General features: G+C 38.7%; 2 protein-coding genes and 1 long non-coding RNA gene across 4 annotated transcripts; 1 reads left to right on the forward strand and 2 right to left on the reverse strand.

The window, feature by feature from the left end:
- Positions 1–4,341: 4,341 nt before the first annotated feature.
- LOC124293045 lies at positions 4,342–5,140 on the reverse strand. Its single transcript, XR_006902946.1, has 2 exons — positions 5,003–5,140; positions 4,342–4,894 (listed from the first exon to the last, which is right to left on the reverse strand). It is a non-coding gene; the product is annotated as an uncharacterized LOC124293045 (long non-coding RNA).
- LOC107222237 (hydroxyacid oxidase 1) lies at positions 4,965–12,937 on the forward strand. The gene is made up of 9 exons (XM_015661508.2): positions 4,965–5,101; positions 5,483–5,632; positions 6,004–6,155; positions 11,034–11,289; positions 11,745–11,873; positions 12,023–12,155; positions 12,284–12,400; positions 12,480–12,591; positions 12,675–12,937. The coding sequence occupies exons 2-9, from the start codon at positions 5,496–5,498 to the stop codon at positions 12,740–12,742; spliced, it is 1,104 nt and encodes a 367-aa protein (XP_015516994.1). The 5' UTR covers positions 4,965–5,101; positions 5,483–5,495; the 3' UTR covers positions 12,743–12,937.
- Positions 6,791–10,720, reverse strand: LOC107222236 (N-acetylgalactosaminyltransferase 6). 2 transcript variants are annotated; one of them, XM_015661507.2, is made up of 2 exons: positions 9,991–10,720; positions 6,791–9,594 (listed from the first exon to the last, which is right to left on the reverse strand). In XM_015661507.2, exons 1-2 carry the CDS (start codon positions 10,240–10,242, stop codon positions 7,954–7,956), a joined length of 1,893 nt encoding a protein of 630 aa, XP_015516993.2. In that variant the 5' UTR covers positions 10,243–10,720; the 3' UTR covers positions 6,791–7,953. The 2 variants fall into 2 exon arrangements, with proteins under 2 accessions (XP_015516993.2, XP_015516992.2); XM_015661506.2 differs by having other exon boundaries at positions 6,791–9,597.
- Positions 12,938–13,585: the final 648 nt, after the last annotated feature.

Genomic DNA, 13,585 nt, shown 5'->3' on the forward strand with positions numbered 1-13,585 from the left:
TCGCCGCCATGAAACGGTCAACGATGTAAAACCTCCACACCTATGCAGAGAGCCAAGCTATGTGCTGCATGCAAGGTATTTGGATATGTGTAAAATCTGTGCGTTGTGTACTACAGACTATACATCATTATGCTGTATGCTAGGCGCGTGTAGAATTTATCTATTTCATCGAGTTACCAGCAAATAATAATATTTGTTTTTTTTTCTCTCCAATGACAAATCGACCATTGAATGAAGCAGGTGTATGCACACATGCGACGTAAATAAATAATGTGTTCCACCCGGATCGTTTATAGGTAAAGAGTGGCATAACACCTAAATCTTTTACGATATGTAAATACGCAACTGCTTTCTGTAAATGTCATTATATTATTATGTTTTCAGTTTCGCCTTGACAATGAAAGAATTGTGGTAAATGCCAGTTTTCGTACACAGTTCGCACGCTACGTAGATTTTCAATTTCCATACCTCCTAACTTTCTCTTCGATTCCACGTTCCCTCTCCCCCATTCGATTCTTTCCTGTCATGTTTTGTTTAACTCCTGGTCCCGCTATAAAGTATCGTTGTTAATGATATTCAATTCTGCAGCTCGTTAAAGTAGTTTGGAATATTACGTAGATAGGTGTAATTACCATTTTATTCAATTTTATCTCCAACGAAGATTAACAATTGCATCCAAAACTGATTTATATGATATGTCTTCATACGAATATATTTCCAAGATGTTGCATTGGAGCTCTATGACACATTGACTTCTTAGTATTCTTCAATTAATTGGTGTAAGTATTATACGAGAATCCGTGTGCTGCATAAGTGATGTGAGACACCACATTTTTAATGACTACATTGCAACTAGGGTGTGTCAGGTGGATAGAATGTACCAAAATATCAGTCTCAAACGTAGTGTTACGTCAGAGATATCCATATATCCATCACATACATATTATCGAGTATAATGATAGTAATAATCAAGAGTGTTGGCCTGCTGTGGAATAATTCCTATGTACTGTATGAGATTAAAAAAAAAACGAAACGAATTCGTAGGATTCAATTCAACAAAAGTTTAAAAATTTCTCTATGACCAATGGCGCCAGTTATCATGTATTCATTGAACATGTCCAAGTTACAAATTGACTGAAAGAGCATTAAATGATTTCCAACACCGTCAAACACTGAAAAAGCTGCGTGATTCCATTAGCTTTTTGATTTTTTGTGAAAATATAATATACACGTATTATTCGTGGGGGTGTCACACACGCGTAATAATTATTAATTTGCATTCTCACACCCATTGCTTACCGACGAAGGACCCAATTTTGCAGTAGCTATGTATAGTAATCGTATAAACATACGATTATATACAGTATATATGTATATACTTTTACCATACTCCGGCAAATCAACAAAGAACACCGTACTTACTACTCTCTACTTCTTCCTTTTCGTAATACAGTAAAATTTATACATGTATATGTATGTATGTATGATATATATTATGTTTATATATATACATATATGTATAAATATACACGTGTATATAAAATCACTCGCAGTTACAGAGTTAGGAGGGGTTTGATTCTGGTAGGTAAGTGCGTGAAGGACTGTGCATCATGATTACGTGGTACCTAGACTTTGCTGTGTGAATAGAAAAAAACCGATGGCGAATAAACAAACAAATTAAAGAATAAAAACAAAAGTATAAAATAAAATAGAAATTATTATTGCGCACTTACCAGTTTATAATCCTGTACCAATGATATAATAATTATATAAGGTATTGTTATGAAACACCGGAAGAGTGTCGTTTTTCTAACTAATCAAATACATGTGTACATACATAGAAGATATGACATTTTTAAAAAGGAAATAAGAAAATATTGAAATCAATACATAATTATATGAATACACGTTAATATTGTGATAACGCCGATTAACAATATATGTAGTATGATAACCGTGCATTATAGTAATGATAATAACGAGAACAACGACGATAACCATGATGATGATGATGATGATGGCGGTGTTTAGGTTGCACCAATAACTATTCTCACTGATCTACGTATATGTTATTATGGTTGTCATTGCATGGAGTGGTCTTACTGATTACTATTGTTACTCGTTATTATAATTATTATAGTTATTATTATCATTATTGTATTTATTGCTGACAATGATCCCGTCATTGTTGTTATCAATATTATTATTATTATTACTATTATGATTATTAGTACTACAACTACAACTACTACTCCTCCTCCTCCTCCTAATACTACTATGACGACTACTATGATTATTACTATTAATGAGCGCGTGTTTTAATTGTATAATTAGTTCGGGAAGTTCAAGATTCAAATGTGATTTTTAAGCCACATAGGTAATTGTAACCCTTTCCACTTGGAAATACAACGGAATAATAATAACAATAATAATGAATAACCGAGACACGCGGAAAAATTAAATATAGCCGCGCAAACCATAGTTCACCATTTATTAATTACACGCTCGCTTTTGCTGCAGCACATATTGAACATACACATCTACATTACCTACGCGTGAGTTATAAGCTCGTTAGTGAACATTCGCGTATTGGCTCCTTGATGGTCCTATACATACATGCACAGACGGAGTACTGAAAAACGGACACGCACTTATTCCTTGTCATAAAATCAAGATCGATGAAAATTTAATTTAACGGGTTAAATTGCTAGAAATCACGGTACTTGAACGTGGACAGAGTTTTTATTTATTAATTCATATTTTCTTTGTTTTAATTTATTTTTAAACTTTCTTATAAAGGACAATTACTTTACGCGATGTGTGATGCGTGTCTGATGAACGTGATTGTAATAATTTTCTATTACCAATTCGGTGAGTGTGATGTCGGCGCTTACAATTACTATTTTACAAAGAATTCAATGTGCATTTGCGACGCGATCTTCTGCATCAAAGTGTATGAAATATGATATACCTAAATTACATCGTAATTTTGGGTCATATCTGTCATTTTTGGAAATCGTTTCAAACGAGACGACTAAGTTAAACTGATCATAGTTGACTTATCTAACTTGTAACTGGCAATTATAATTCGGTAAAGCGAAAGACATACCTACTTATTTGTTCGAATCGTGGTGCGTTTTATTCATGTAACTAACTTCATTTGAGATAAACGGTTCACTGGATCTCCGAGAAATTGAACCGAAAGCAACGGAATCGAAAGTATTTATTTACAAGGTGTACTTGAATACCATCATTAATTGTGTGCGAATCATATTTAGTATCATCCCTATTTTTCTTACATTACTTTGATCCTACCTTCGATTTTCAATCCTCTCCTTGTTCTTTTCTTCACCTCTTCCTCATTTGCCTTTTACCTCTCCTCGCAAGTAAAAAGAAATGTGTAAAGATAGCAGTGACGTAACTTGTGTAATATTTGTTAATAGCGCATTTATCAACGCATTTTATTTTCCCGTATATAATTACCTATATGGCCGCCCGACGTTACAACTCCTGCAGTATATTTGTCTGTATACACTCATGTCTATTATAGGTATACATATGAACCAATATACATATAAATAGTATAATTTACATACTTATCTAGGGTAGGTATACCTATAACATGAAGTTTTTGCACCGACGCTACCCTCGCGGTGGGCAGCGTGCCATGATCGCAAACGAATCGTGGAGGTTGTGCGCGTCGGCATATGTAACAAGGTTTTACTTCTAAATATGATAAGGAAGGCTATATTTATTTTATAGAAATAAAACCTTAGTGTTTGTGTATTATTTCTAACAAATGTAATAAAATGTTAAATATTACAAATTTTTAAACTTTATTTTGCATGTCATGGAAAGAAAAAAAAAATGTTAGCAATTAGGAGAGAAATGATAATTTAGCTATGTAAGGTACAAATTTATCTAGCGAAGAAAATATTGTATTCAATTGGTATAGTCGCATTTTCAGGCGTAACAAGTCGAATGAATATTTAAAAATGTATACATCTGCAGTATCGGAACAATTTTTCCCAAATATATCATAAATTTTTTTTGCTTTATGCTTCCAATCTTTCGGTCAATCGATCATGATCGTGTAGATGACGTTTTTAATTCTGTTGATAATACAAGTCTTCGAACTTTGATATTTTTGCGTAGCTGCAGTCCCGATGCGGTGTGTCTTTTCTTTGGAGAAATTGGTATTTTTTGCTTACGTCAACGTTGAATAGGCCTCACCAACATTTTACGGTTCACCGCAGGCATTTACATATCGTTATATGAAAATTGATGCGTGTTTATCACATGCTTTTAAATACGAACCTATAACTATTGTAAACAAATTAAAAAGGTCATCATCGGGCGGGAATTCTTGCAGTTATTTCGATTATCAGTTTACTTTTGTCCGACACAATGCTGTTTTTTTTTTTATTGCAATCTTCGATTGTCAATTGATCAGCCCATGTCGCACTATTTCATTGTTATAATGTACATACATTATGCTCTTGATCTGTTTAAATTTTTTCATTCATCTTTTTCAACGACAATACAATACCAATTTGGTATTCATATAATAAAAATGTAATATTCAGATGCGGAAAATATAGTTCAGATAAATTTTACCGTTTCGTTTCTACTAGTTATATGAAAGAGCGACAAGATTTTTATGCAGCATACTTTATCACACATGTACGTACATGACTGTTGGTATCATATGTAATCGATGTATGTATGTACAGTGAATACACGCATTACGTGATTGTTACACAATTGCTGCGACAAGTCGTCATACTCCTTCATCCCACCGGTATATTTGAAAACGTTTACACAGCAACGGCGACATTATGTATATTCTATGTTGCAACCCGTCATCCATTCTACCCGATAATCGTTGACCTCCCTGTAACGGCGTACGTACACTATTGGTAATAGATAAGCAACATGCTCCCCTCCGATTTCCGTGGTTGGATGGCACGTCTTAAACGCATTATAATAGTCATATAATTACTTGTAAAGAATCAAACGGCCAGCACCGTCGATTGAGTAGAACCACAGTCGGATCAAATCACGATACGGAGAAGAAAGCCACGGAATTATCCAGTGACATGTATGTATCCAGGTATTCCGTGTGTCGCGTAGTTGAATAAAAATCTTTCAAAATTTTTTTTTCCACCTCCTTCGATAATCCGAGATGATCGCGCGCGCGCCTGTGTTTGTATAATGTAAGACGCCGTGTGCGTAATGAAGTTCTTAACTATTAATGGTTTCTGTGTTGAGGTAATCTTTTATTCGTCGAGGTATTATTATGTACCGGGTGCTGAACTGCGCTGCATAAATGTAACATGTGCAGTATAATCTGTCGCTTGCTTGTATAATCATGGTCATCGAGATTTGGATGAATTTGAGAGGATATATACGAGACGCATTGAGTACTGACATTTCACAATACTATACAAAATTAATTTCACGGATGCCTAAATGTGTACAGAGTGTGGGAAAAAATGGCTGGGAAACTGGTATGCATTGAAGACTACGAGAGAGAAGCTTTGAAGAGATTGCCGTCGATCGTGCGTGACTACTACAAAAGTGGTGCTGGAGAAGAATTCACCCTTAGGTTGAACGTCGACGCATTTCAAAAGTAAGTCACTGGATTATGTATATTTTTTGTCAAAGTACCGATCGTATGTATGAAATGGTGGTAAAATTTCATCCACACTGTACAACGTACACTTGCAATGGTCGTAACTACGCATGATGAAAATTATGATAACACACCGGATGGATTAGGCCATAATTTTTTGGAACGATTATTTGAAGTATGTTGAATAAGAATCGGAGGAAAATTTTATTCTTATTGGGTTTCCCCAGATTCTACATATTTGATCGAAGTTTCACGAGCCGTGCAACTGATTTCATTTCGCCAATACGGCCACGCGTCTGCATCTTACGTAATATTTTTCTGTAGATGTACATACCTATATTTCAGTAATACATCGCGATTTTCTGCAGGTACCGAATTAAGCCAAGAGTATTGGTGAATGTCGCAAATCGTGATATAAGTACTGTGGTACTGGGACACAAGGTTTCTATGCCTTTGGGGGTTTCACCAACGGCTATGCAACGGATGGCGCATCCAGACGGAGAATGCGCAAACGTCAGGGGTGAGTTTTATTGGTTCAATTCGCAGGTACGGCAGTAATTGATCATTGTATATGCCTTGTGTTTTATCGTCCTGCTACCGTGTCTATGAGCCGTAATTATTATTATGTGCCAATAAGTGCCATCCATTCATTTATTTACATTTAGATACCGCTGACTTCGATAACGAGTGTTGCATTTTTATACGAAAGACGTTGAAAGCTGTCAATTCAAATTGTGCTCACTGCACCGCCATCGGTGCAATTGCTGCAGAAAATGATCAATTTTCAAATCTTATGCAATCAATTTGAGTCTGAAACCTTATTTCTTGATATGGAAATATAATTGGTAATTTTGTATATATCATAATCTTCTTTCATTGTTGATAGAGGTATGCTTGTATAACTCGTTCAATTTAATTTTTCTCATCTCGATGTAAACAAAGCTATCTTATAGGTATAAAAATATTGGTCAGCTCCTCGGTTAAGTTGCTTGAAAGCAAAGGCGCGGAAAATAACGGGTTTTAATTTTTTCGTGACCCTGAACGATATTTATTATACGAAGAAAAGTAATGGGTCTCCAGTAATCTTGAAAGCGTGTCATAAAAACCCGTAACGTAATAGGAAGATAAAAGAAAATGCATCACTATCGGCACAAAACGTAAAATTTTTATTAAATCGTAACATGTAAGAATCTATTGACTCTTTACGACAATCGTGTACATATAAAAATAATTGCAATTACTTTATTGACATAATTTACTCACCAGGATTGAAAGTTAAACTTTCTTATTTAAATATAATGACATACATACGTATTTTTAGGAACACCTAGATGTATAATACGATTTTCCTAAGCTGATTGTAACGCGTTTGGTTTCTAACTCATATTTATCATCCATCCAATTTTTTTTTTTTTTATTTGGTTTATCAAGACTTACAGCTTGAATTCGTTCACTCAAAGAACTTTCTACGTTGTTACATAGTCTCAAAGATAAATCAAATAGCAAGGCACTATTCAAAAACTATCTACATCTTCAACAATATATCGTTTTCACGAGAATTGTGAAGGGTGATATGTTTTTTCTGCGCCTTATTGCACCATATATCCAACGTACCTATACATGTAATAGATACGTAGAAATTTTATGAAATGTCATACATACGTTAACTTACAGTGAAAATTTTACTAATACATACGTAGGGAAAACCACTCGTAAGGATACGGGGTTAACTGATTAATAGATATAGTATACATATTATACCCTTGACCCGCGCGAAACTGCTGTCAATAAATATTTAGTGAAAAATCAACGATATAGCCGCGCACCTCTGGTACAATTGGGGGTAATTGAGCATGTGTTATATACGTATGTACACATAATTGTGATTGATTAATAAAATTCAAAATCACTTTACATTTAACGATTTCAACGCTAACGCGATGCTTCGTCATCGCGTTATTTGTTGTACTGTTTGGAAATGAAACGATTCGTAAGCCAATACAATGTCACGCGAAAAATATGAAGCAATGTTTTGCAGATTAAAAAAGTGTTATCTTTATCTCTTGCATAGAACGTCACGTAGTTGCAAACGTATTCAAAGATTTCACCTGTTTATATATACATATAAACACGCAGGTGGCCTGTATTTATACAGCTCATTGTCAGTATACTAATGTCTATGTTCCATGTATAGCCAACTGCGCATTCCTACATTATCATTTTTACGACAAACCAGTGTGACTATTTTGACACCAAGGTCTATTGTATAGGATTCTCAACTTCGTATCAAACATGAAAATTGTTCATTGTTATCAACGTCAATTGCTTCCTTTAGGACCCGAATTTTCCCAATTGTTCATAGCCTTCATATCGACGGTCTCAATTCGCCACTTTTGGGTCGATGCCGACGCGTCGCACGTTGTAACTAACACCTTTTTTCTGGCAGGGTCCAGGTCCATGCACCTGTTATTGTACCCGTGGACGAGCCACTGTTTCCCGACGTCGTAACGCCACAATTGATTTCCTTGCTTCCCGTGGCAAGGGTAGAGAGTAACGGGGGCTTTTTCGTCGCCCCGCGAAACGTCCAGACAGTCGGTTTTCCCCTTCGGGCGTATATCTTTGTGCCACGTTAACCGGAACTCCTGTTCACCGGCCAACTTGGCGTTGTCCTTTTTGCAAAAGTCAACGGCAATATCCTCGTCCCGGTGCTTGTTCTTCGAATCGAGGCACAACTCCGGGGCTCCGATGTTCCTTATCTCCCCGTAGGCAAAATCATCAGGTTCGATGGGTGGATAGACGTCGGCGAGGTCAAACGCGACCGTCTCCATGAACCACTTGAACGACTTGCAGCCGAGTTTAGATCTGAGAGCCCGTTGTTCGGTCAAATTCCCGGGATCCAGGGACCGCAGGTGCGGCTTACGGCGGTATATATACTCCGCGTACTCGTCCATCCAAACCTCGGCAACGCGCTTGTAATTCTTTCCCAGAAAGTCACCGCGACCGGGATTCGGAAAGGGTGGAAATTTGCGGTAAATGTGACCTACCCGCGAGCACGGGGCGTCGTACATCCGTCCCCCGCATTGCCAGATCTTGAAGGACAACTCGTATTGTTCGCCGCCCCAAATATCGAGCCCGGTATCGTACCCCCCAAGTTCCCAGAAGAACTTGGCACTCATCGCGAAGAGTCCCCCGGCCATCACGGGGCTCTCGAACGGTTCGGTCGGGTGCTTCGCGCTCTCAGGTAGCAGTGGTAGCCGCTTATAGTAAAGCTCCCAGTCGAAGGCGCCCCGGGCCCCCTCGTCCTGGGCCCGGTATTCGAATGTCTCGAAGGCGATCACGTCTATGAACGGACAGACGCAAACCCTATAGTCGAGGGCGATGGGCTCGAGCAGCGGGGGTAGCCAGTTGACGTTGGCCTCGGTGTGGGAATCGAGGAACACGAGGACCTTGGCCGTCGCGGCCTTGGCACCGGCCAGCCTGCCCCGTATCAGACCCGACCTCGATGGCAGTCTGATAACTTTGACCTTTGGCAGATTTGCGGCCACATATCTGTCCAGTTCACCGGCCAGCTCTGGTTTCGTGCTCGCGTCGTCGACCAATATTATTTCCTGCAAAAGCGAGGCTGGCGAACGATTTATGACGCTCCAGCAGGTTCGCATGAGTGTGCTGAGATGCTCGTTGTGGAACGAGACTATTACCGAGACTGGATCGAGATTCTTTAGGTACTTCTTCGCCTTGCATCCGGCGTTCCGGATGTCCGGGACCGAACGGTTCAACGATATTTTGTCGCTTAGTGCAGCGTTGAATCCGTTCACTTTGTACAGCGATGCCTTCACCACGTCGTCGCTTCCCGATAGAGATGCGGGCAGCCCGTGCTCTCCCAGGCCAACCCTCTTCTTCTCTTGCAATATTTGCTCGTAGTCGTGCCAGTCGATCTTAACGTTCTCTTCGACAACATCCTGCTGCGGAAAAAGTACAAAAAAAAATTCAACATGTTAGGTTCGTACGTATGTTGGGAGGGATTGATAAACGGGAAAAGAGTAGTTCTGATTTGACTTTATATACACTAATCTTTTTTTACTATCAATTTTTCTGCATCCGGTCTAATTCGGTTCTATATTGCCAGAGTAAACGTAGTCAAACACGAAGGAAGTTTGCATTTATTCATTCTATTACGGTCTCTATACTCAATTTCCAAAATTCATGATGATATGTAAATGTAAGATATCAAGCAAAACTACGAGTTTTTATAAAGTATCTAATTTTAAGCTTGTAAATGAGAATTAGTCTCAATATTATATAATTGATGGATACTTTGTAAGCATTATGAAATTGTAACAAGTAATAATGCTCACCATTCCTCGCTCGTTGTCATCGCTTTGGCCGCGAGCTGCGAGTGCAGAACCCCCAATAAGCTCATCGGGATGGGGAAGAAATTCGCGTTTATCACTACCTACAACCCTACGATCGTGAACAAGGTCCTCAAGGGGTAAAGATTCGGTGCGGAACTGGGGATGTCGTACGTATCGGAATACGACGACGGTGAGGAAGATCGTGACTAATGCAAGGAAGAGGAATTTAACCAGACTCACTATGTTGCGTCGCATCGTGTCTCGGACATGTCGTTCGAACCGTTTCTGAACGTTATTTAAATGTTCCAAGATACGACTTGGTGATATAAACTTCCTGTCAGGCGGTCCACGTGTCTCTCCCGTCGCACCCCTCCCCCACCCAGCCACTCGCACCTTTTCGCGGTCTTACGATATCTTATTACTTCGGCCTATCACTCCGAAAATACTAATCACTATCTCGACAAAGGAACTCCCTGTCGTTGACCTCTTCGTTTTGGTTGTCAATTGCCGGCCGTCACCGACGTACCGCAATTCCGTAACAATCTTATTTCGCTTACACCATGTACGCATATATTTAAGAACTGTGCGTCAATTATTCGGCTCAAAACTAGTACCACAGACGCTCAGGCTCGTTTACAGCAAATTTAAAATAAATGTACACTATTGTCGGTCGCATAACCTATAAGAGGCATATTTGGCAGGATCAACGACGTGAGTTTCTTTCTGAACCATGGGCGCACTTTATAATGAAAATACCGCACGCGATGATCGACAAAGGTTGGCCAATCAGCGAGCTGGTTTCTAGTATGCTCGAGCGAAACGCAGCGCTCTGATTGGCCGATATTCGGCATCGCGTGTCGCTTGCAGTTTGACAAAACAATCATACAAAAAAACCCTAGATATCATATGGCCGTGCGGCAAGGGGAAAAACGTAAGGAGAGGTTAGGGAGATGGAAGATGTGTGAAATGTCAACACACAACACTTCGTGCTAGTAATTTTACATGTTTTACTAATTTGAAATGTTTGGTCTATTCTTTTCATGTAGCCGCTGCTGCTGCGGGGACAATATTCATTCTGTCGACTCTATCGACGAGCAGTATAGAAGAAGTTGCAGAGGCAGCTCCGAAAGCAGTAAAATGGTTTCAGCTTTACGTTTACAAAGATCGGAATGTCACTGTTAATCTGGTGCGAAGAGCTGAGGCTGCAGGATTCAAAGCCCTCGTTCTTACGGTCGACACACCAATGTTTGGTGAAAGAAGAGCTGATCGTCGAAACAAATTTTCTCTCCCTAATCATCTAAGGTTATGTGATGATTATTCAGTGAGATTTCTCGTAAAATCAAGCGATAAGTTTGAACAAAATCTATAATTAGCAACTACATATACTTTTCGATCTATATTGGCTGATCTCTTCTGAAAAAGAATGGATGTGATCAGCAATGCACAATTGAAATGTAGGCAAACTTTGTCTTAACTTTTTTCATTTTTAAATTTATTTCAATTTAAATCGCATTGTTGTATATGATATTTTCCTTAGTTTGTTATAAATATATAGCGCCGGAGTTGGTAATCCTATTTCATTAGCTAGATTAGCTCCACACAAGTATTTGGAAACGGCAAAGTATGCACAATAAAAATCTGGAGTACTCAGCAAAATTTTACCAAATCGAGAGATATATCTATATATATTCGGGTCACATTAGTTTTATTTGAGCCTTAACTAATCCCCATTTTGAAAACACATTTTCCTTTTCCAGACTGGCCAATTTCGTAGGAATAAAATCAGATAAAATCAATTCTGCTGACCAAGAATCAGGACTATCTGAGTACAGCTTGAGTCTGTTTGATGCTTCATTATCTTGGGAAGATGTTGACTGGTTAAGAAGGTCAGTTAGTCGACGCATGAATTCGTTATGCTTGCTTCTCAACAGTCAATTATCTCAACTATTTATTGCTGTACCAATGCATACATGTACATACATACCTAATACATTTGACGTGTAAATTATTCATGGACGTTCTTCTTTATTTCTAGCATCACCCATTTGCCAATTGTGTTGAAAGGTGTGCTCACGGCCGAGGATGCAATTCTGGGACTAGAACACGGAGCAAGCGCGATATTGGTTTCTAATCACGGGGCGCGGCAAATCGACGGAGCTCCAGCATCGGTCGGTGTTGATGCTTTTTCTTTAATCACGATTAACGACCAACGAGTTAGCTAATCGATTTCACATTTGCCGCTAACCTCATTAAAAAATGAATAATATAATAACAGTGTTATCGTAATCTTCAACAGATCGAGGCGTTGCCGGAAATTGTAAAAGCTGTGGGAAGCAAAGCCGAGGTGTATTTGGACGGCGGCGTTAGGCAAGGAATCGACGTATTCAAAGCACTCGCACTCGGCGCTAAAATGGTAAATTAAATCGCCAGGACACCGGCTAAAATGCATTTTTAACAAATACATATCATCGCTTCATTCGCGTTGTTTTCAGGTATTCGTCGGTCGTCCCATGTTGTGGGGTCTTACGTGTAACGGCGAAGAAGGGGCGAGTTCCGTACTAGACATACTTAGATCAGAAATCGATAGGGCCTACGCGCTTTCAGGTACGATATCGCAGGGTCCTTTGATTGTAATACTTTGTTCTTTTTTTGCCATCCCATTAATTATATTTATATATAAATTTCAGGTTGCGCAAAGACGAGGGATATAAAACCATCCATGGTTGTTCACGAATCTGTATATAGTCGACTTTAAAAAAAAACTTTACTCATATCCCTGCTATATCCTTCAAGGTGAACAGTACAATTAGCTGTGGCCATGGATCTATATGAAATTCGTGAGACAAAAGGCGTTTCAAAAAAATATACGTAAGTCGAAGGCGTATCTAGTTTAGTACGTCATACAACAATAAGTACTTGATTTTATTGAAATATATTATTAGAAACGATACCTCCTCTGTTTTCATCACTAATCGCAATTCAATAAGTTTTATGCGGTACACATTAATATTTACCTTCTGCTTTATGTATTCCTGCAACGCGTAGTCGTCGCATATAAAATTCGAATAATCAAAGGTAGATCGTGATTTACTCACCCACGCGCACACTAAAGTGAATGATCGGTTGTTGAAACTATATACTTGATTTGACGATGGAAGTTCGAAAACTAAGAAAATCTTTAAAATGCTAAGGGTGCGTTCCGAAACTGGCTAGCAGTGTTAAAAACCCCCTAGGACAGAGGCAGAGCTAGTCACGAACTCGGCTGCGCAAAAGTGATAAAATCTTGCTGTCAGCACTAGGAGCTAATTTCGGAATGCATCCTAAGTATTATGGAAATAGTATTTTTTTTAAACTGAAGCTAGATAATTCGGCCCGATTGATAGCGTCACCTTCGCCTAAAGGCTAGCAACCAAAGTAACATCTGTGTCGCGCTGGTAAACTTTTCCTCGCAAATACACATCATTGCTGTAAACTAGAGGAAAGCGGTAAGCATATTGAAGAGATAGACTGGGTCATCTGTACGCAGGAAGACATCATGAGTAAAAAACATGCAATAAAATAATTATAAGCTACGAGTAGGTGTAGAAACACTGGCTTA

This window comes from Neodiprion lecontei, chromosome 2, assembly GCF_021901455.1.
Source record: "Neodiprion lecontei isolate iyNeoLeco1 chromosome 2, iyNeoLeco1.1, whole genome shotgun sequence".
NCBI classification, from domain to species: Eukaryota; Metazoa; Arthropoda; class Insecta; order Hymenoptera; family Diprionidae; genus Neodiprion; species Neodiprion lecontei.